Source organism: Phalacrocorax aristotelis, chromosome 19, assembly GCF_949628215.1.
Source record: "Phalacrocorax aristotelis chromosome 19, bGulAri2.1, whole genome shotgun sequence".
In the NCBI taxonomy this organism is placed as follows: domain Eukaryota; kingdom Metazoa; phylum Chordata; class Aves; order Suliformes; family Phalacrocoracidae; genus Phalacrocorax; species Phalacrocorax aristotelis.
Genome location: NC_134294.1, coordinates 2,708,542 through 2,731,697, shown reverse-complemented (window position 1 = coordinate 2,731,697; position 23,156 = coordinate 2,708,542). Strand labels below are relative to the sequence as shown.

The 23,156-nt window shown below is 52.6% G+C and overlaps 1 protein-coding gene across 2 annotated transcripts in view; it reads left to right on the top strand.

Annotated features, from left to right (window-relative positions):
- The window catches only part of KAZN (kazrin, periplakin interacting protein), a 239,928-nt gene extending 217,569 nt beyond the window's left edge, over positions 1 to 22,359 (top strand). For both annotated transcript variants that reach the window (XM_075113712.1, XM_075113713.1), the window contains 7 exons: positions 5,049 to 5,240; positions 17,897 to 18,033; positions 18,481 to 18,651; positions 19,033 to 19,222; positions 19,418 to 19,548; positions 19,817 to 19,867; positions 20,353 to 22,359. In XM_075113712.1, the coding sequence (XP_074969813.1) occupies positions 5,049 to 5,240; positions 17,897 to 18,033; positions 18,481 to 18,651; positions 19,033 to 19,222; positions 19,418 to 19,548; positions 19,817 to 19,867; positions 20,353 to 20,520 (1,040 nt within the window). In that variant the 3' untranslated portion in view covers positions 20,521 to 22,359. The remainder of the gene's footprint in view (positions 1 to 5,048; positions 5,241 to 17,896; positions 18,034 to 18,480; positions 18,652 to 19,032; positions 19,223 to 19,417; positions 19,549 to 19,816; positions 19,868 to 20,352) is intronic.
- Positions 22,360 to 23,156: the final 797 nt, after the last annotated feature.

Sequence of the window (23,156 nt, the reverse complement as noted above, 5' to 3'; positions counted from 1 at the left end):
CTGGCTGTTTGCACGCGGGGGGCGGCAGTGGCTGGTCTCCCTGCACTGCCCCTGGCTGTCACCCAGCCCTGTGCCTGGCAATTTGTGCTCTTCCTCCAAATTACTCCTCGCAGAGATGGCCTGAGAGGGGGAAACCGTACAACGTGCAGGTTACTCAGGAGCAGTGTTTGGCTGAACCTTTCGGCAAGAGACTCGGGTCCCAAGCTGGGGAGCTGCTTAGTGATCCAGGGTGATGAGATGCTCTTTAAAATACTTGCTCGACTCATCCCTAGGGCTTGAGTCACTGTTTTCTTCTCATAACATTCTTTATGCTATGACCCTTCTGTTTCCCATCCCAGGATGGAGGTGTATGGAGGTGTATATTTGTGTTCATATAGAGATATAGATATTTTCTGGGCCAAAGCTCTGGAGGAGGGACGAAGGGTTGCACTGTGCTCTCAACAGGTGACGGTCTGTTGGGTGATGCTGTTAGCACAGAGAGTTTGCATTTTTCCATTTTGCCCCCTTTTTCCCCCCATTTGCATCTCCCTGCAGGGCCTGTGAAATCGCCCTTCGGGGTCATCCATTGCTGATTTTAAGGTCTTGGTCCACAAGCGGGGCTGTTCTCTCTGCCCGCTGTTGGCCACCGTTGTTGATATGCCGCTGCTGCAACCCAGGGCACAATTGAGCCTTCTGGCCCTTTTCCTGCTGATGTCCTGGATAAAGAACCCCTTGACTCGACTTGCAAAGCAAAAACCATCTTGCTGGTAAACTTGCAGAAGCAGCACAAAACGCAGCTTTCACCTGAGATACTAATTTCACCAGCATAAACCTTTTCATTTATACTGTATTCTTCCAAAGACAGAAATGCGTGAACAGCGATCAAGTCAGCTGAGTTACATGGAAAAAAAGAAAAAAAAAAATGCTTTTAAATGGATGTTTTTAAAATGATGCCTGCTCCAAGGCCAGTAAAAGGCTTTCCTGATGCATGGCCGGTGGCTCCGCTGCTGAGAGGAGTCTGAGATGGGATTTGCAGGCGCCAGAGTGGAAACTTCAGCCCCAAATGCTGTCTGGAGGTGTTCACCGCAATTGGAAAAAAACCCAAAAAATCTTATTTACATTGTCTGTTAACACTAATCAGTGCTGAAAGTATAAAGGATGCAGAATCTGACAGCGTATGGAAGTTCAGTGCTATCAACCGAAATATAATTAACAGCCAATTATTTCGGCGTGAATGGTAGTTTTAGTCAATTAGTCCGGGAAATGTTTAAATTGCATTAATTTCATCACTGCCCGCTTGCGGCAGGTTTGGAAGAGGCTGGAACAAGCCGGCGTGCGACGGGGTTTGCCTCTGTGTGTGCGATGCCTCCTTCCCCCCCAGGGTGGTCAGGAATTACAGTGTGCAGACAACACCCCCCCTCAAAAAAATTGATAACAAGAGGAGTAAAAAATAAAAAAGGGCAAAAATTCTGGAAAAAGTGTGCTGTGGAAGCTTTTTGCATCAGGGTTGTTGCATCTGGGAGGCAATTCCTATTAGGAAAATTAACCTTGTACCCCAATAGCCAACGCTTGCAAGGTTGAACTGCAAAAAGAAAAAAATTTAAAATTACTCTATTCTGCAGGTCGTGTTTTTTGCATCGTGTTATCATTGCGTGTGGACCCCCTCGTGCGGGGCGCTGACCCTCGGTCCCCATTCGAGAGGGCCGACGCTTGCTTCAAGCCACGCACAGCTCCTTCATGCCTTCAAATCGAGGCACAGACCCAGCCGGCTCGCAGGAAGGTGTATGGAAATCCCTGCCGAGCGTCTGTGTGGGGAAGAAATAGAGGCTGAAATGAGGTTTCTGAATAATTGGCGCTATTTTCCTGGTTATTGGAACTTTTCTGTAACGACCGCAAAGAGCTGCCTGCAAATGGTGCTTTTTGGATCGTTTATTTAGGTGCTTAAAGTTGGCATAGCAGCGGGGGATTTTTTTCCCCCGCCTGTTTTAAAATGGAGTTAAAGTCTCCCTTTCAAACCGAGTCATTCTCTTAATGCAATTTATGCAAATAAAACGGGCTTTCTCCGTAGGACCCTCTCGAGCTGGAGATGCTGGTGAGGATGGGATGGAAACTTGCAGGGGAGGGATTGCAGCAGATGCTTGGTGCCGGAGGCCGGGAACCGCTTTGCGGGGGTAATTGTGTTGGTGTGATTTTGGTGGATGAGCGCTGCCAGGCTTGGGGGGACGGGGAGCCCAGGGAAACGTCGGAGCGGGGAGGAAATCCTGTGTGGAAATGAGGATAGTTACAGGTGAAAGGCAGCGTATGGGGTGGCTGTGTGGGTCCAGCCCCAGTCCTGGCAGCAGGTGCTAATAAAAAGCTTGACATAATGCAAGAAATTGCCCATTAAGTGGTTTCCGAAGGAAACTGAGGAGAAAGGGAGATGCTGGCAACCCCATCGCTTCCTTGAAACACCAGCTTCTTTCCCAGAAAACCCTTTAAAAACTTGCTGGGAAGAGTGCAGAGGGCTTGTCTTGCCTCGAAGCCCATTCCTGGTTTCTGCAGCGAAGACACCGGTGGGAGCCCCAGGAGGGACTGGGGAAGAGAGCGAGGACCCCATATGGCCCTTCGATGCATTAGAAGAGCTGACGGCGCATCTTTTGCTGTTTGAGCCTAGCAAGAGGGTTTGTCCCCTCAAATCTTGGCTGCATGGATTGGGCTTTGCAATTCTTATATACAAAAAAAGGGTTGTGCTTTGCAATATATATCTATTGCAAAATAGATATTGCAAATATAAACCTAGATTACAAAGCGCAATCCATTTTGTGTGCGGGTATATCTTAAATTATATATATACATATATAAAAGCCAGAACCTTGGGTATCTGGCTGATCCTGAGTTCAATAATTCAAGTTTCTCCGTAGGCTTTTGAGATTGCACCTATAGCTGCTTATAGATTTTGGATTTTAATCTTTAAGTAGTTTCTGCCAGCCCTGGGAGCCGAGTGCTAAGTTGGGGATTCAGTTGCCTTGCTGCATGCTTTGGAGGAGGAATGCTTTTGAGTTTCTTCACCATTTTCTAACCGGGACCGGAGGGGAATGGCGCGATTTCAGGGAAGCTGCGTTGTGCAGCGCTTTCTAGAAAGGAGCTTTGTAAGAAACAGCTGCAAATCTGCTTTTGGGCCATGCCAAAGGACTCTTCCAGGATGTTCTGCTGCAGAATTCTGCCCCCGGCTGCCCTTCCTTGGCCTTGGTTCCCCTCTCCCATCCCTCAAGGGATCCCTGCGGTGGGGAGATTTTTCTTGGGTTCCTACCAAAATGCTGCGATTTGCAGAAATCGCGTTGGGTCGGTGGCCCTTGCACAGGCTGTCCTGGTTAATCATTTGCCAGGGAATAGCCTGCCGTGTCTCCTGAGCGAAGCAGCTTGCAATCAAAGGTGCAGATGAATTATCAGTGGGGAAAAATGGGTAATTAGCGGCAGCCACGGGTGTTTTCTGGGGTCGCGCGGGCCTTTCCATGGCCAGGGAAGGCGCTGGGTGGGTTTTGCACAGTAAATATTACACGATGTACGCGTCCCTTGCATCCCCCTCCCCGGTTTCCCAAAGGCTGGAGGGGAAGAGCTGCATTTCTGCAGCCCCCAGGGAAAGGGGAGATGCCTTTGGCCTTGGCAGCATCTTGGTTCTTGCTTTTTGCCTGGATTTCAAGAAAGCACTTTGGACCGCACCGAAATCCCCAGCCCGGAGCTCGGCTGTTCCTTGTTAGTGACTTTATTGCTAAATAATTTACAGAATGGGGCCTTGCCAGTTTTCATACGGGAAGCATTTCAAGTATGCAAACCAGATTTTATGCTTCCCTGGCGCAGCTGCTGGCCGGGCCGGGGGGAGCCGCCTCTCCCCGTCCTGCCGCCGGCGTCCCCTCCCTGCCTCGCTTCGCAAACGGTGGCGGAAAGGAAACGGCCCGGTGCACGTGCGGAGGGAGCTCGGCAAAAATAAGGGGAAACCCCACTATGTTTCACACCCAGCTGGTGCCCCCCAGGCTGGCTGATACATGGTGGTGGTGGGGAAAGGACCCAACTGCAGTAGCTTGGAGAGGGGCATCTAGTTTTTAGTTCTATTTTACTTTTCTGGTAACTGTAATGTGTGTGCTGAGGGATTTATTTCCTTTTTTATCCCACATCCGGGGGCGTGGTGCAAACCCGAGAAAGCAATAAACCCCTTTGGATGAGCAATGGGTTTTCCCCGCATGTTCTCAAAGGAGGGGGAAAAGCAAAATCAAATGGCTTGCGCGCTTGCACAAGTCATTATGGATCACGATGTCTGGCTCGTGCAGGGAATTGCAGTGGCAGTGCACGACCAGAAAGTGTTTTGCAGGAAGGGGATTGTGAGGGGAGACGAGGGCCATGGGTGCAATGTGGAAATAGCAGAAAAGCACTTTATTATGCTGAGCAGAGGTAGGAAACAAGGTCGCTGGAGCTTCCCCTGATGCCATTGCAGAGAGGACCCAAGCTGGGGTGAGCCGGGATGCTCCTGCAATGCAGCTGCTTTGAGGGGCACGGCAGTCACCAGGCATAAGTCTGAAAAAATCAAGACCAGGTCTGCAGGTCAAAGCGCCGTCTTCCCCTTTCTAGTCTCAGAGCGGTTTTGCTAAATTTTGTTGAGTACGCCCTGAACGTGTGGGTGGCTGGAGGCAGAGCTGAAGCGTATCGTACGGGGCATAGTGGAGCCCGGCAGCCTCTGTTGGACACTGGCCATATGAGCACCCTGTCAGTGAGGGGTTTGGATGGGGAGCTGGTCCTTGGTTGCTTATTATTATTATTATACATTTATTTTTAATATTTTAATGCAAAAACTAAACCCGGTACGCAGCGGAGGCTCCCCCTCCCCACCCAGTGCCTCCCCATCGCATCCCTCCTCCTCTGGTCGTGGGGCACTGAGGGCGCCGCTGCGGGTTTTGGGCTGTGCAGAGCGGTTTTGTAAGCGGGGGGGTGGGGTCACCCCGCTAACATTTCCCCGGGGTTTGAGGTTGCAGCGGGGACGCGGGGCCGTGCCGGGAGCCATCAGTCACTTCCTCGCATTGTGTCTCCTCTTCCTCCAGCGCTGCTGCGGGAGGAGGTGGCCCAGCTGCAGGAGGAGGTTCACCTGCTCCGGCAAATGAAGGAAATGCTGACGAAAGACCTGGAGGAGACGCACGGCAGCAAGTCGCCGGAGGTGCTCTCGGCCACCGAGCTGAAGGTGCAGCTGGCGCAGAAGGAGCAGGAGCTGGCGCGCGCCAAGGAGGCTCTGCAGGGTAAGGGCTGCGCCTCCCTCTTCTCATGCACCTCTCCCCAGGCCTCTAAAGTGTCAAGAAGTTAATTAATGATGAAAGGAAAAGCTGCCCCTTTTATTTGGACTAGGCGGTACGCGTTCGCCCTGTGCACGTGGGAGGGGGTTGATCGCAGGGCAGTGCTCCCCAAGACCCCCGCATTGCCCTGCCCCAGCAGCGCAGAGCCGGGGCGGGCCAGGGTGCAGCATCGGGCTGGGAAACGGGGTGTGGGGGACATTTGCTGCATTGCAAAGTAATTCCTCCATGGCTATAGAGCAGAGCCAGGAGAGCAGCTGAAATGCAGCTGGAAACGCTTGTGAGGTGGGGGCAGGTTGGATTTGAGCCTCTCGGACTCTTTTAGGAGGGAAGTAGCAAGTTTCCTGGTGAGTGCAATTTTCCTTATCCCATGTGGAGTTATCGGAAGCACTGCAGAAAGCAGAGGCTGGGGCTCCAGGTGATGGGCAGGTTCTGCTCTTCTCTTCATGCATTGATTTGGGTGTTTTCCCACGGTGGGTGGGACCGGGCTCTCCCTCCCTCACCAGTGGCTGCACGGTGAGCTCGCTGCAAGCCCCGGGAGTGGGGTATGCAGGGCAAAATGCAATATTGCAGCTTTTCCTACCCAAAACCAAGCTGGCCATAAGTCCAGGCAGGATGGTTTGTTAGCCAGAGCCAGGGGATGGTCCTGAGCAGGGGAAAGCTCCCGTGCGTCAAACCCTGGCAGCACCGCAGCTCTAAATATCATCTCAAATCCCCAGCATATCGCGTGTAACTTCCACTTGTCAGCTCGTGTTTGTGGATTATAAAGAGAGGCTGTCAAAAGTTCTCAGGCTCAGAGGCTGAGCAGCGGCGGGGGAGAGCACCAGCCCACCGCATCTCCCCCCGCCCAGGATGATGGGATGCGCTGGGCGGGCAGGGAATTGGGCTGAGTCTGTATTTGGTTGGAGGATTTTGGCAAAAGGAAATAAAAACTACCTCAGTCTACATGCTTTTTGTTTTATCTCTCGCTGATTTGCAAAAGCATGTCTATAAATTAGCAACAGCCAAGATATCTTCAAAGTCTCGCCCCCCCCACATGCCACCGGTGCAGGCTCCGGCAGCAGGAAATGCTCTGGGTTTATAAAACCGTAATTGGAGAAGAAAAACCTTAATTAGAGAATATTTGCTCTGGGCGGACAGAGAGGGGGAAGTGCTGATAAATGCAAAATACAGAAAAGCAGAACTATTTTAAGACTGTTTGAAAAAAATCAAGAATAATAAGTCATTAAGTGAGGTCATGCTTCAGTGGAGGATAATACAGAGAAAAAGTGAGTTTGGTTTGAGAATTTTGAGTATTTAAGGAACATAATATTGTGGTTTTTTATTGGGCTTTTATTGGCTGCCATACGAGCCACTGGGATTGGTTTTCCAGGACTTCTCTGCAGGTGTGATGGCGAGGAAGAGGGAATCTCAGCTTGCACTTGGAAAGGGACGTAACAAGAAGCCTTTTAAAATCAATGCTCCTTCCCTCCCTGGCAATATTGGAAAACTTTTGCGTAATTTGGAAAAGCTCGCCGTGCTGGATCCGGCCCCACAAGCTGGGCTGGAGGCGCTGGGCAGCAGAGCAGGCTTAGCACGGCGGCGGATACAGGGACGAGTAACGTGGAAACGGAATCGGCAGCTGGAGGGAGGAAAAATATCCTTTTTCCTTTCCGTGAAAAATTGTCCGTAAAGAAACGTAGCCAAAAGGGGAGGAAAAATGGCAATAGCTGTGCCTGGTGAATGGTTCTGCCAGGAGAAACGTATCGGCTCGTAGAGGCATTTGGGGAAATAATGGCTCTATATTAAGGAGCTGCACGATAAGGCAGCGCAAGGAGCTTGGGGAGGCCTGGCTGGGCCGTCCTGTAGGTCTGGGGTTTGTGTTGGTCGCGTCCCGCAGCCAGAGAGCGTCTCCCAAGATCACCTCCCACCTCGCAGCATGCATCGCTGCAAAGCCCCACGGTCCTCGCTAACGGGTGCCCCGCGCCCCGCAGCATCGCCGTCCCTGCCCCTGCCGCGGCGCGTGACCCGCGTTGGGTCACGCGTAATGTCATTAGCGGATAAATTATATGGAAATCTGTCAGCGCTGCTGGCTCTGAGCCTGGAAGTGCGACACAGGCGGTTCAGATAGATATTGGCTCACCAGGCCTTAACGCAGGGGGAAGTGGAGGGGATTTGCTGGCAGGGTTTACTTTCGGGGGTTCCAGCAGTTTTCACAGCCTTCGTTTTGCACGGCCGCGCAGGGTTTGGTTTGTGACAAGCTGGATGGAGGAGGGTGGGTCCGTCATCCCTCCTCGGCAATGCATTTCCAGCCCTTTCCAACAGCACGTAGTACAGGGGTAAAGCTGGTGGTAAGCCTGTGCAGCGCCTTCCCTGTGCCGTGCCAACAAGCCCCTGCTGCGGGGGAGGGGGAGCAGGGATCTGGAGTGGCAAAAGATGCTCTGAGGGAGTAACTTGAGCAGTTTCTGCATCCCTGGCAGCATGTGCTTTCTGCATCCTTATTGCTCCTTTTTGTGGGCTAATTCCGTCTCTTGCGCTTTTGTTTTTTAATCAATTAACATCCAAATAAAATCCTGTAGCACTACATCCTACCACCCTCTCCTCCTTTGCAGGGGCTGGGACTCGGGATCATGCGTACAGTGTTAGCAAAATTATATTTTCCGCAGCCCCAGCTGGAAAGGGATGGATGTGGTCTGGATTTCCAAAGTGGAAATCTCCCACAGGAGAAGTTGCAGACAGCTTTATTACTGCTGGGTCCTGCTGCGGGAAGGGACTGTGCCCGAGCGCCTGGAGGACTCGAGGAGCCTCTTGGCCGGGTGACACCTATGAGCGTGTGGGCTAATGGCAGAAACACCGTTTCTGGGAAGGCTTATCCAATATGCTGGAGCTCGCCTGCGGGATTATCACGCAGAGAGCAAACCTGGTTTCTCTTTCCTTTTTGAGTGCCAAGGTGGAGACCTCGGGCTGGCTTTCCCCGCTGCTCAGGGAAGCGTGAACCGACTTCGCGTCTGCTCCACAAATGGGTTGTAGCCTCGTCTCCTCCCTCCCAAACCAGCGGCTCAGAGCTGTGACCCCACCGGGGACGGCAGTTGGGCTGGGACAAGCCTCCCGCAGAAACCCTCAGCACCCCGGCTGGCTGCAGGGAGCGGGTGGGTACAAAGAAACGGGCAGGTGGGTGTCCCGGCAGGTGGGTGTCCCAGCCATGGACCCAGCCAAAGAAGCCCTCTCTGCCAAAAGGAGATGGGGCTCTGTGCAGAAACCCCACTGCGCTGCTTCGAAGACCCACCTTAAACTCACAGCAGGAGTGATTGATCACCTTGTCATGACCATGGGTGGGTCTGCTTTGGAAAGCCCTTGGCCTTGTAGCAGGGTGTTTCCAGGTAAATTCCCCCGAGGCAAATGCTTCACCTAATTTTTTCCTGAAATTTGACATTGCGCTTGAATTTCCTGCCTGCACCGTACCTCCGCACGCCCAGGAGCAAGTGCTGGTGCTGTCTGATGCCGCGTGACGTTGACATCTTCAATGGCAAGACCTTCTCTGCAGACAGTGACGGCTGCGCCCGGGGAGTGCGCGCGCCTATTTAATTACAAAGCAAGGAGCGGCGCTGCAGTTCCTGCACAGGGCTGACCGATTTTATGGGTTAGTCATGGTGACAATATTGAATTTCACGGTTGGGATGGAGAAACAGGAGAAATTAAGTGAATATTAACAGGGCAGGATGGGGGTACTCACTCTTCTTGCATGGGGCATCACCAAGGCTTGAGCTGTGCCCCCCGAGAACACCTTTCCCCACGTTAGAAAATAAATATATGATGCAGTAAGTGATAAAATCAGCTCTGATTCTGTTCCTGGCATGAAAATCTGTATTGCATAGGGCAAAAGAAGTACTTACAAGAGGATGGGAGCCAGAAGGAGCTGCTCTTCAGGAGGGGCAGAGGTGGGCTGTGTCCGCTGCCAGTGCCCTGGCTTGTGGTTGGGCTCCGCCGCGTCATTCTGACAGCGAGAAGCCAGGCAGAGATGCTATTTCTATGGTCTGAACAGAATCATTTTTCATCTAATATCATGTTAGCAAGGTGATCAAACTAATCAGCAGGATGCCCTCCAAGGAAACCTGGGCTAGATGGCGTCACCACCACCACCTCATTTTCCCTTAATTTTATATTATTAATTTCAAAGGGAGGGGGACACACTAACAGCAGCCCCCATTTTAAGGGGGGAAAATGCCTGGGTTTAGCATTTTGTAGCTAATTCCCATCCAGAAGTTGTTAGATACTGAGGCCAGACAGGGGCCACGGGGTGGTGCACCCTTTGGTGGTGGCATCACTGGGAGGTTTCAGCTGTGCTGCTGCCCGGGCAAGGCTGTGCCCCTAAGGTTGGTGCATCAGAGTGATTAGATGTCAGCTCATTAGGTAATGCTGGAAATAGAAGGTGCTGGGGAGGGCTTTTTAATAATTTTGGCTGTGAGATGAACCCAGTGCAGAGTGGGTCTCATTACTGCTCTGCATCCATCAACCTTCTCCCGAGGGAGTGATGCTCGGGGGACGGATCATGTGGCAGCTCAAGTAACGGGAGCACAGGCTGACCTCGTGCAGGATTAATGGTGCAGGCGGGGATGTGGGGGGTGATAGCGAGAGGATGCGTGATACAGAGGATTCCCTGTCGTCTCTCCGCCTGGCTGAACACAGTGACTTAAGGGACAGGGGGAATGGCAGCAAGTTGCTGGAGCGTGTCCAGGGAAGGGCAGCGGGGCTGGGGCAGGGTCTGGAGCACAAGTGTGCTGGGGGGCAGCTGAGGGGGGCTGGGGGGGTTTAGCCTGGAGAAGAGGGGGCTGAGGGGAGCCCTTCTCACTCTCTGCAGCTGCCTGAGAGGGGCTGGAGTGAGGGGGGGGCTGGTCTCTTCTCCCAAGTCACCAGTGACAGGACGAGAGGAAACGGCCTCAAGCTGCGTCAGGGGAGGTTTAGGTTGGATATTGGGAAAATGCCTTCCCTGCCAGAGCGGTCAGGCCCTGGCACAGGCTGCCCAGAGAGGTGGGGGAGTCACCGTCCCTGGGGGTGCTCAGAAACTGTGCAGATGTGTCACTTGGGGACATGGTTTAGGAGGCCTGGGGGTGTTGGGTTTGGGGGTCGGACTTGATCCTAGAGGTCTTTTCCAACCTTAATGATTCTGTGATTCTAAGTTCCTGCCCAGCATGGCAGGTGCGTCTCCTCCGTGACTACCCCACCTGCCCTGGTCCCCTTGCGTAATAGGCATGAGACTCTGCAAGTGGGACCGAACAATGACGAGGATGATGGTTCATCTAGGTTGGAGGTGTCGCCAAGGTTAAGTCAGCCTACACCCTGTGTCAAAAATGCTTCCATAAAGAAAAAAAGACAGGTCATTGTCATAGGAGACTCCCTTCTGAAGGGAGCAGAAAGCCCGATATGCAGACTGGACCCACTTCTTAGGGAAGTCTGCTGCCTTCCTGGTAAAAGACGCAAAGAGGAATCTTCCTACGCTGGTACAGCCCTCAGATTACTATCCATTATTAATTTTTCAGATAGAGAGCAATGAAGTTGCAACAAGAAGTCAGAGGGCAATCAAGAGAGACTTCAGGGCCTAGGGACGACTGGTTAAGGGATAAGGAGCACAGGCAGTGTTCTCCTCTATCCTCCCAGCGGGGAATGATGAGGGAAGAAACAGGATGACCCAGAAGATCAACACGTGGCTCCAAGCCTGCTGTCATCAGCAGAATTTGGGGCTTATTTTGATCATGGGTGGGCCTACATGATGCCAGGCCTGCTGGCAACAGACAGGGTACTCCTGTCTCAAAGAGGGAAAAGGGTCTTTGCACAGGAGTTAGCAGGGCTCATAGAAAGAGCTTTAAACTAGATTTGAAGTGGGAAGGGGATAAAAAAATGCTCGCTAGAGATAAGCCTGAGGAAGGCATGCCAATGTTTGAGGGCCAGTGTGCTAGCGAGGTCCTTCAGACTGTCATCTCAGTGGAGGCAGGGGATGGAGATCCATGCAGCAGCAAAGACGCAAGGGTTATGGATGTGTTAGAAACCATGGAAGTGCCTGAGCATGGTCACGCAGGAATTAGGGCTTCTTGCCCCAAAAAGGTGGCAGTATCAACAGCCCAACTGAAGTGCATCTACACCAGTGCACGCAACGCAGGCAACAAACAGGAGGAGCTGGAAGTCATCGTGCAGCAGGAAAATTGTGGTATAGTTGCGATAATGAAAATACAGTGGGATGACTCGCACAACCAGAGTGCTGCAATGGATGGCTATAAACTCTCCAGAAGGGATAGGCAAGGAAGGAGAGGCAGTGGGGTAGCCCTGTACGTCAGGGAGTGTTTTGATTGTCTAGAGCTTAATGATGGTGATGATAGGGTTGCGTGTTGATGGGTAAGAAGCAGGAGGAAGTGCCAACAAGGCAGATATCGTGGTGGGAGGCTGTTATAGGCCACCCTACCAGGATGAAGAGGCAGACAAAATATTCTGTACGCAGCTGGGAGAACTCTCGTAACTGCTAGCCCTTGTTCTCATGGGGGACTTCAGCTTATAAGATGTCTGCTGGAAATAAAATACAGCAGAGGGGAAACAGTCTAGGAGGCTCCTGGAGCGGGTGGGAGAGACCTTCCTGACGCAGCTGGTGAGGGAGCCGGCTAGGGAAGGTGCCCACTGGACCTGTGTTTGCGAACAGAGAAGGACGTGTGGGTGATGTGACGGCTGGAGGCTGTCTTGGGCTCAGCGGTCGTGAAATGATAGGGTTTTCAGTTCTTGGAGAAGTAAGGAGCGGGGCAGCAGAACTGCCACGCTGGAATTCCGGAGGGCAGCCGTTGGCCTGTTTAGGGCAGTGATCGACAGCCCCCTGGGAGGCAGCCCTGATCGGCAAAGGAGTCCAGGAAAGCTGGACATTCTTCAAGAAGGGGATCTTAAAGGTGCAGGAGGAGGCCATCCCCGTGAGCCGAAAGACGAGCCGGCGGGAAGGTGACTGGCATGGCTGAACAGAGAGAGCTTTGGCTGGAACTCAGGGAAAAAAGGAGAGTTTATGACCTTTTGAAGAAGGGGCAGGCAACATGGGAGGACTACAGGGATGTTGTGAGGTTATACAGGGAGAAAATTAGAAGGGCCAAAGCCCAACTAGATCTAAATCTGGCTACTGCCATAAAAGACAATAAAAATGTTTCTATAAATACATTAGCAGCAAAAGGAGAGCTGAGGAGAATCTCCGTCCTTTATTGGATGCAGGGGGAAACATAGTGACAAAGGATGAGGAGAAAGATGAGATAATTAACACCTTCTTTGCCTCAGTCTTTGATAGTAAGACCAGTTGTTCTCTGGGTACCCAGCCCCCTGAGCTGGGAGACAGGGACGGGGAGCAGAATGGAGCCCCCATAATCCAAGGGGAAATGATGAGCGACCTGCTACAGCACTTAGACACACACAAGTCTGTGGGGCTGGGTGGGATCAACCCAAGGGTACCGAGGAAGCTGGCGGGAGTGCTCACCAAGCCACTTCCCATCATTTTTCAGCAGTCCTGGCTAACTGGAGAGGTCCCAGTTGACTGGAGGTGAGCAAACGTAGATGGACTGGACGCCCATCTACAAGAAGGGCTGGGAAGGAGGATCTGGGGAACTACAGGCCAGTCAGCCTGACGTCAGGGCCAGGGAAGGTTACGGGGCAGATCATCTTGCGTGCCATGACGCAGCACTTGCAGGATAACCAGGTGATCAGGCCCAGCCAGCATGGCTTCATGAAAGGCAGGTCCTGCTTGACTAACCTGATCTCCTTCTATGACAAGGTGACCTGCCTAGTGGGTGAGGGAAAGGCTGTGGACATTGTCTACCTGGACTTCAGCAAAGCCTTTGACACTGTCTCCCACAGCATCCTCCTAGAGAAGCTGGCGGCTCATGGCTTGGATGGGTGTGCTCTTCGCTGGGTAAAAATCTGGCTGGATGGCCGAGCCCAGAGAGTTGTGGTGAAGGGAGTTAAATCTAGCTGGGGGCAGGTCACAAGTGGGGTTCCCCAGGGCTCAGTGTTGGGGCCAGCCTTGTTTAATCTCTTCATTGATGATCTGGACGAGGGGATCGAGGGCACCCTCAGTGAGTTTGCAGATGACACCAAGCTGGGCGGGAGTGTTGATCTGCTCGAGGGCAGGAAGGCTCTGCAGAGGAACTGCACAGGCTGCATCGATGGGCCGAGGCCAAGTGTATGAGGTTTAACAAGGCCCAGGGCCGGGTCCTGCCCTTGGGTCACACCAACCCCAGGCCACACCCCAGGCCTGGGGCAGAGGGGCTGGGAAGTGCCCGGCGGAGAAGGCCCTGGGGGTGCTGGCTGACAGCCGGCTGGGCATGAGCCAGCAGTGTCCGGGTGGCCAAGGAGGCCACCAGCCCCCGGGCTTGTGTCAGCACTGGTGTGGCCAGCAGGAGCCGGGCAGGGATGGGGCCCCTGTGCTCGGCACTGGGGAGGCCCCACCTCGAGTGCTGGGCTCAGGTTTGGGCCCCTCGGGACAAGGGGGACCTTGAGGGGCTGGAGCGTGTCCAGGGAAGGGCAGCGGGGCTGGGGCAGGGTCTGGAGCACAAGTGTGCTGGGGGGCGGCTGGGGGAGCTGGGGGGGTTTAGCCTGGAGAAGAGGGGGCTGAGGGGAGCCCTTCTCGCTCTCTGCAGCTGCCTGAGAGGGGCTGGAGTGAGGGGGGGGTTGGTCTCTGCTCCCAAGTCACCAGGGACAGGGCGAGAGGGAACGGCCTCGAGCTGCGTCAGGGGAGGTTTCGGTTGGATATGAGGGAAAATGTCTTCACCAAAAGGGTTGTCAAGCCCTGGCACAGGCTGCCCAGAGAGGTGGGGGAGTCACCCTCTCTAGAGGTATTTAAAAGATGCGTAGATGTGGTGCTTAGGGACGTGGTTCAGTGGTGGACTTGGCAGTGCTGCGTTAACAATTGGCCTTGATAATCTAAAGGTCTTTTCCAACCTAAACAATTCTATGAGAGCTGGGGGGATTCACGCAGCCGTTCCCAACCCATCCTTCCCATCCCCGCTTCTGGGGCTGGTGCTGAGCTGCCGAGTCCGAGGCGAGGCTGGTGGGTTCCCCTTCTCTTTCTCTATGCGCTTTGGGTGGGAGGGAAAAATAAACAATGCAAATAAGCTGCGTGAGATAAATACTTGCCGCTCATGGTAAGGGTTTAGAATTTCTTGCTTCTCTTATTGGTTTGGGTTTATGAACAGGTTGGAGGTTTTGCCAGAGCCCATCACAGAGATGGGCTGTAGGAGAGTTTATTTAGATATTCCTGGGGGTTGGGATACAGAAACCTGGCCCTGGATCATCAGATTAAAGAAAAAAGCCATTTCACCTCCTCAGATGACCCCGATGGCCATTGAAAACCTGCTTTATTCCTCCTTGTCTGCCCCTGCCGTCATGCCATGGATCACAATGGTTCATTTTCCCTGACCAAGTAATTAGCCGGGCTTGTTTGCTAAGGATGTATTTAAGCCGCCACAGCGAGCGGTGCATGGTCCAGGAATTGCTGGCAGCCCTAACTGCTCACTTTTGCATAACTTTTTTTTTCCTGCCTCTTTCAATTAATTTCCTATTAATTGGGTTTGGAAGGAAGTTCTGAAATGACAGATAAATCTTCTTTAAGCTTAGGAGCTAATCGGTTTTGGAGGAGGGAGAGCGGTGGTAATAGAGGAGGGAAAAAAACGCATTAATTATAGCAAATCTCTCAAATATGAACTGAAACAAACGGTAAATTGTCCTATTGGGTTAATAGGAAAAAACCTGCTCTTGCAATGCCCCAGGCCCATCATCAGATTGCAGTACTGGTTGGTGTGAATATTGGTAAATATTCAGCCTTGGGAGATGGTATGTACTCTTCTCCTAGTAGTACTTATGAGCATGGGTTTTGGTTGGTTGGGGGTTTTTTGGGGGCTTGTTTTTGGCAAGCAATGAAGTGTTTTCCCTAAATCTTTAAGGACCCTGAACACTGCCACTAATTAAAGCAGGTTGTATGCTATAGGGGACCTGCTATTTAATTAAATTCATTAGGAGTCTTTTGTTCCCTCCAGCTTCAGAGAGTGCAAATGTGACTTAAACTTTTATAAGAGCCTCTCGGTATCCTTGAGGAAATTAAAAATATATATGTGTGTGTCGCAGAGTGCTCAAGAACTTGAAAATAGAGGGGTTCTCAGTACTGCCTTACCTACGGGGTCGGGGCTGAGACAGACCCTGCCCGGGAAGTGTTACAAGGGGTAGATATTCCCCTCTAGAGCCCAAATCACTTCACGTGTCCTCAAGCTGTGGCCAGTGTGGTCGGTAACTCTGGGTACCCGCTTCTGTGGGGTCCGGATCTCTCCCCAGTACAGCTCAGTCAACTTATTAATTTTTCTTTTTCAACAAGTTTTTAGTTCATGTGAAATAACTGGGCGGGGGGAGGTTCTTGTTAAATACACACAGGTGACGGAAGTGCTTTTTTAAAAACTTAAATGTGGTCTGGTTGTGATTATTTTTAGAGGATTCCTGTAGTGATTTCCCAAGCTGGTAAAAGAGTAAGGAAAGTCCTGGTGTTGGAAGGGGCTGAGTTGTCCCAAGAGGAGCCACGTTCATGGAAGTGAGCAAGAAAGACTCAGAAGAGCTCCCTATCACAAAACAGTGAGAATCGTTGTGTCATTTCTTAGCTGGTTTGTTGCTTTTCTGGGCTTTGATTTACCTCCAGTGCTTAATGGCAGAGGAGTTGGTCTGAAGAGTTTAATCTCCTGGTTTTTAACAGATAAAAATCTCTGTTGTCTCAAACACCTCCCTCTTGTTCCACGATTTGGTCTGATTTTTTCCCCCCACCTTTTTCTCCGCTAACCTGCAAGCCCTCTCCCTTCCTTACTGGCTCCATCCCAAGCACGTGTTTTATTACACGTCTTCCCAGCACACACTTCCAGTAATACCTGTGCACAGAAATAAGTTCAGACCCGAGTAAATCCCTCCTTGAGCTGGTGGTTGTAATGAGCTCAGGTGGGGTGCAGGAGGTAGTTGAAATGTGTTACACAGAGCTGGCTGAGCAGAGGTGCTGCTCCTCTTCAGGGGGCTATTTCAGGGCGTTACGTTGTATACGGTGCTGGGTGATACCCCCGTATTAGATTATTCTCCCTGAGGTCTGCAGTGCATATCTAATAATAATGCTGTCCCTGCTTACACACAGGTGGAAATGCTTTTATAAGGCATTTAACAGAAAGCAGCTGGGGGGAACGAGGGTCCCCAGCTGTAGGAGGGTGGGAGCAGAGCACCCCAGCATGAAGCTTTGTGTGCTGGGAGAAGGTAGAGGCATGAAGCCAAGGATGCCAAAGGTGCTAATTGTAAGAAGGAAATTAATTTCCCTTTAAGTGTGCCACGGTAATGGTTTTCTTGTATTCCTCAGTCAGGTCTTGCACGCGTCTCACCAGGAGGAGCTCCGAGGCATGTTACGGTGCCGTTTAAGCACCCAGAAGTGGCTCATTACGGGGTGGGTGGGTAGGAAACGCAGTGTGGGCTGAAATGCTCATCGTGGATTTCTTTAATCTAACAGAAATAGGTTGGACCTGTGCGTGTGCATGGAGATGGGTCCCGCTTGCGATGGTGTTATCGACTTCCAGTGGCTTTTGTAATAAATACAGACAGCTCTTGGTGGCTTTGGGGTTGGTTTTCTTGGTGGGTTTTAGGATTTTTTTTTAATATAGAGGAAAGACTTGCAAGACTTAGCTGCTTGTAATGCCATGAGTGCAGGGAACATTGGGGGGGCAGAGGGTGTTTCATACCATCCCACTCCCTTGAGAGCAGCACTTCCTCAGGGTGGAAAAACATGCAAAGTCTTTCCTATAATGAAAAACAATATTTGTGTTCTGATTCCTAAATTGGGTGTTATTTGGGTGGGGTGGGATGTATCTGGAGGGGGAGCCGCAGGGCATTTCTGCAGCAATGCCAAGGACCAGGTTCAAGGCTGGGAAAAGCACTTAAACTGCAGAAATTACTGAAGTCCCTTGTCCTATGTGGTATTTCTGTAATTCTCCCTGGTTTTACCAGACTTGCAGCAAGCTGTCCCTGTGTCAGTGGTCAGCCAGCATCCTTTGCTGGTGCATGGGAGAGGGAAGACACAAAGATCTGGGATTCATCTTGGGCCTGGCGAAGCGTCCCCATCGCATCCCGTGGTGCCCCTGCTCCCCCAGCCTCCCGCTCCGTCCCCTCGTCCCCACATGGCATCGTTGAGCTGGAAGGGGACACTGAGGGAGCCATGCCCTGGGCTCGTGGGAGCACTGCAGGAATCTGCCAAGCTGCTAAAAATAAACCGGTTGTGGTTTATTTATCCTGGAAAGGGAGCAGCAGGTTTTCCTGCGCCAGGCCCTGAGGCTGCGGCAGCGGTTTTGCTCCCAAATCTCCTTGTCCAGGGGCCGAGCTGCCCCATGGAGGGCGGGCGATGATCAGGAGCTGCGGCGGAGATGCGCTGGGCATTTGGGGGGCTGCTGGCTGCATGACCGCAGCGCAGCAATGGGGGTGAATTCAGCATCTGCTCCCAGCCCAGCCCCTGGGGTCATAATTTTGCTGCTTTTTCCTTGAAAAATAAAAGCGGTGGAGGCGAGGGGGCTGCCGTGCCCCCGGTGCTTGAGCCGTCTTCTCTCCCGCAGCCATGAAAGCTGACCGCAAGCGATTGAAGGTGGAGAAGACGGACCTGGTGAGCCAGATGCAGCAGCTGTACGCCACGCTGGAGAGCCGCGAGGAGCAGCTCCGCGACTTCATCAGGAACTACGAGCAGCATAGGAAAGTGAGTGCGGGAGCCCAGCACCGTGGTGTGGGGGGCTGGCAACGGTGTGAGCGTGAAACCCAGTTTGCATTCGGGCAGCAACCCACTGAAGCCGCAGCTGGCCTCTCGCAGTCGGGCAGGCGCTCCCCTGCTGCGAGGGCTGCGCGGCAGCAGGTTAAGGATAAATAAATACTGGGGAAATCAGGCCAGGAAGCCAGACCTGGGAAATTTGATGTAATTTTAACCAGATGCATGGCGGGCATCTGTTATTGGGGGACTGGCTGCATCCTGCGGCTCCCCGTTCCTGCCTGCTGCCGTCCCTGCCGGCACAGGGTTCTCATGATGCCCAAAGGTACCGCTTGCCCTTTGGCACCACAGCAGTCGGTGGCCCCCGAGGGGGTTGTGGAACAGGAGTTTGTAGTAGCATGTGGGTTTCCCCTTCCTGATGGCCGCCCTGTGTCCCGACAGGAGAGCGAGGACGCGGTGAAAGCCCTGGCAAAGGAGAAGGACCTCCTGGAGCGGGAGAAGTGGGAGCTGAGGCGGCAAGCCAAGGAGGCGACAGACCACGCCAGCGCTCTCCGCTCCCAGCTCGACCTGAAAGACAACCGCATGAAGGAGCTGGAGGCCGAGCTGGCCATGGTGAGCTCGATAACACAGCAGGCACGACTCAAGGGTCAGCCCTGCGCTGCTGCTGCAGGCACTCGGCTCAGCAGCTCGAGTGCTTGAAACACCCCGGCGAGTTTTGCTGAAGATAACTAGTTGTTGCAATATTGCATTTAAGTGTTTGCTGCGGTGGTTGCGTGCCTGCATTTGCTGCGGTGGTTGCATTGTTGCTGTACAGGCAGAAGAAAAGATCCATTGCTAAAAAGGAGCTGGGTATCCTTGGTGCAGGGAGCAACACAGTTTGGGTATTTACTTGCAAAGGGGAGGGCGGGTTTGGTGCAGTGCGTTGCCACTGGTGCTGCTGCTCCGGGAGATGTTCGTATAGTTTCCCACCACGACCTTGGTGTCCTTCCCCAGGCCAAGCAGTCCCTCGCCACGCTGACCAAGGACGTCCCCAAACGCCATTCCTTGGCCATGCCGGGCGAGACGGTGCTGAACGGCAACCAGGAGTGGGTGATGCAGGCTGACCTCCCGCTGACAGCCGCCATCCGGCAGAGCCAGCAGACCCTCTACCACTCGCACCCCCAGCACTCAGCGGACCGGCAAGGTGAGCCCCCCAGCACAGATCAGGGCACGGGGCCAAACCCATTTTGGGGAGCTGCCTTATTCCCCTATAAAGGAGGAAAAAAGAAAAGGGCAAAACACCCCAAAAATAGGTGTTTTGGGAGTGCATCAAAGGCTTTGCGTGGGGCCAGGTTTGCTGGCGTGATGTTAACTCCCCGGTGCCCTCCCTGCCTTCCAGCGGTCAGAGTGAGTCCCTGTCATTCCCGGCAGCCGTCCATCATCTCCGACGCCTCTGCGGCCGAGGGCGACCGGTCGTCAACGCCGAGCGACATCAACTCGCCGCGGCATCGAACGCACTCGCTCTGCAACGTAAGGCGCAGTGTGATGGGGGGCTTGCTTCCATGGGGGGCGTGCTTCCCCGCTGTGTGCGGCTGGGCATGCTGCGGGTCCTCTGCTTCCAAAAATGATGCTGGTTTTGGGCTGGGAGGTTTGCTGACCTGGAAAGCTGCTTTCCTGGGGTTTATTGCAGCCCCACGGTGATGCAGCCACCTGGATGAGCTGCTTTTTGCTGGGCTGTTGGGGGGGTCCCAGGCTGTGTTGGGGCTGATGCCATTGAATCCATCTGCTTCTACCACAGGGGGACAGTCCTGGACCGGTACAGAAGAACTTGCACAACCCAATTGTACAGGTAGGGCACAAAGCCCTGTTTAAATCCTGCTGGGCTAGGGAACGATTTGAGGGGGGTCAGAGGTGTACTGATTTGGGTTTTTAAAAAAGAACAGAAGCCATCCTGAATTCTAAGTCTGGGACGTCTCAGATTGCCATGATTTGCCCCAAAATCCAGGAAATGCTGTACGTGGTTGCTGTGCTTCAGGCCCGTTGCAGTCTTGATTTTTATAAGGCACAGCCTAGATCAGATTATTCTTCTGTATTTGACCCTAAAGTGGCAGGGTGTTCAAGCAAGCCATGGACAGACGTTTGCTCTGACCATCCTAACGTACCTGGAGCTGAAATCCTTGAGCTGGTTGAATTAAGAAGCCAAAATCCCTCAACATCGCTTTGGACCCGGACCCAAATATGTTTCGGGACCTGGGCCTATCGTCCCCGGTGTGGGGCTGGGGGGTGTGTGAATTAAAAGCTCGGTGGCCAAGCTCGTGTCCTCTCCCCCTGCAGTCTCTAGAGGACCTGGAAGACCAAAAACGGAAAAAGAAGAAAGAGAAGATGGGCTTCGGCTCCATCTCCAGGGTGTTCGCCCGGGGGAAGCAGCGCAAGTCCCTCGACCCCGGCCTCTTCGACGGTACGGCCCCCGACTACTACATCGAGGAGGATGCGGACTGGTGACCCCCCGGCACCGGGCGAGCGCGGGAGCCTCTCCCCGGCCTCACCGTCGCCGATGTACATACTCCCACCCCAGCCCCGCCTGTGGACGTGTTACCTGTCGTCTTGGGAGCGATGCAGCTGTGTCGTAACTTCAGTTTTTTCCCTTTTTTTTTTTGGTGTTTTTTTTCGTACCGGTAACTCCTTTGTTGTCGCTTCAGTTTGTTGGTTTGGGTTGTTTTTTTTTTTTTGTTGGCTGTTTCTTATGTTTTATTTCCTCCTTCTTTTGACGAAACTTGAAACTTGAAGGACTGCTGTGTCTCTGTAAATACCAGAAATATTGTGCACTTTGTGCTTGTGACGTCTCTTGTCCGAAACCCGCTGTTTTCTGGAGCCCAGCCCGCGGGATGTCCTCGCTCGGGGACGAAGGACCTGCCCAGCTGAGGGACCTTAGAGAGAAAACACACACACACACACACACACACACACACACACACACACACACAAAAATATCTCATTCGCTGTGATGTCTTCCTGGCCGAACCCTGCGGAGGCGACACGGGCTGGACGTAACGCCTGCCGGTCTGGAAATAAGTGTTTTAACGTTCCTTTTTAGTTGTTTTAATTTATTTGCACAAACCCAGAGGAGCTATTCTAACTAAATTATTGCAGAAGTTTTGGGATTTTTATATTTTTCCACGTCAGTTGGGACGGGGCGGGGAGGAGGAAGGGTGTGTTTGTACTGTACTGTCCTGGGAAGCTGCTGCCTGGGGGGCCGGAGACACAGACCCCTGCCCCAGGTTCCCTCGGCCCCGCGGCTGCAGATGCCCCAGGAGCACTTAACGCCTTGGAAAACACAAACCTAAATACATGCTGGGAAATCAGAAGGCGGGGGGGAGCCGGTGGGAGCTTTGCCCACCTTTTTTCCCCACATTTGGGGAGCTCATCCTTCGCTTTGAGTAAAATTTGGGGGATCCGGCATGAGCTGGGAGGGGGGGAAAGGCGATATCCCGAGACGTCGCCCGGCCGGGGCCAGCCACCCCGCTCCCATTTAGGGTGTTATCGCTGTAGGGGGGGGCCGGGGAAATCGGTACGAGTCCCTGCCGGGGAGGTTTTTCTGGCACCGGGGTGATTTTTAAGTGCAGGTGGAGCTTGTGCTTCCAAATGCCCTGGAAATGCCCCAAAACCACCCCTCCGGCACAGCGGCCGCTTCCCCTCCACTAACACGCACCGCGCTCTGCTTATGCCAAGATAAGTACCTTATGCTTTAATGCTTACGATATAATTTTAAGCTCTTAAAAAAAAATGTATTAAGATTTATTTAATGATGCTATCATAGTGTATTATTTTTCTTAATTCCGATATGTGCGCCCTGGTTGAAAAAGGGGTATTTTGTCTTAAATCACCGAACTAAACCGCCGATGCCCTCGCGCTGTGTATTCCTGCTAACGGGATGATGCGGAGAGGCCGCGGGGGGTGGCAGGGCAGGCTTTGCCCCGTGGCATCTTTCTCTGCAGAGAAGCATTTTTATACGTTTTGTTGTTTTGGGGGTTTGTTTATTTTTTTTCTTTTTTTTTGTTCTCCTTGCGTTTTTATAATTTAAACTGTAAACCACCGGAACAGATGAGCAATCTCCTTGTTATCGAGTAGTTTCCTTTGCATTTCAGCTTTTTTGTAAATTAGGAAATAATTCTAAAAATTACTAAGAGGATGATTTATTTAAAAGAGAACTTCGATAAATAGCATATGAATTATGGGTAACATTAGATTTAACTTTTCCCCACGTGAGTGGGGGAGAATCCTTGAAGGCATGGATGCAAATATAAAATTATAAAAGATCTAAATAAAGCTTATTTTAAAGTACGGATGAACTCCACGTGATTTAATTGCTTGCCTGATGGAGATCCTGGGGTGGCGCCGCCGGCGGCACACGGGCATCGCTGTCGTGGCACCGGGCACAAGCCCCGTGGGTGCTGGGGGCGGGGTGAGCATCACTGCTGCCGTGCGAGTCAGGGGTCCCTGGAGTGATGGGGGGTGCAGGAGAAGGCTGCGTCCCTGGACCGGCTCTTTCCCTTGACCAGCTGCTGGCCAAGGGCTTGCACCCGGGCCCGGCACCGCTGGCAGGAGGCTGGAGCCGTCAGTGCACCCGTATAAAATGGGGATTTAAGGTAAGTGAAGATTTGGGAACGTGGGGGTACAGCCAGGAGATGTCCCCCCTCGGACATGGAAGGTGTAATGCCAAGAAAAGCAGGTGGGACAGAGAAAGCTTTTGAGTTCTAACGCTTGCTAGTGGGTGAATTATTGTTAATAATTGAGAGATGGCTAGATTATTATTGGTTTATATAATTTATAATATATATTCATTATAATAATTAATTTATAAGTTGTTATTAATTATTTACAGATGGCGTTTGTCACTTGTAGGGTTGTGCCAGCACTTCCAGCGGGGCCTGACGCCGTTTGGGGCTGTGGCTGCGCTCGCAGGCTGGAGCGAAGCGGCGGGTCGGGCTGCCCTGCGCGGCAAGCATCCCCCGGATCTGCCCTCGCAGCTGGAGCCACTTGAGGTACTCGAGCTACAACCGACAGTGGTGGGGGGGGGGAAGATCATATCAGACAAGACCTGCAATGATTTTCTGTTTTTCAAAGCCGTAGTGAGGGTA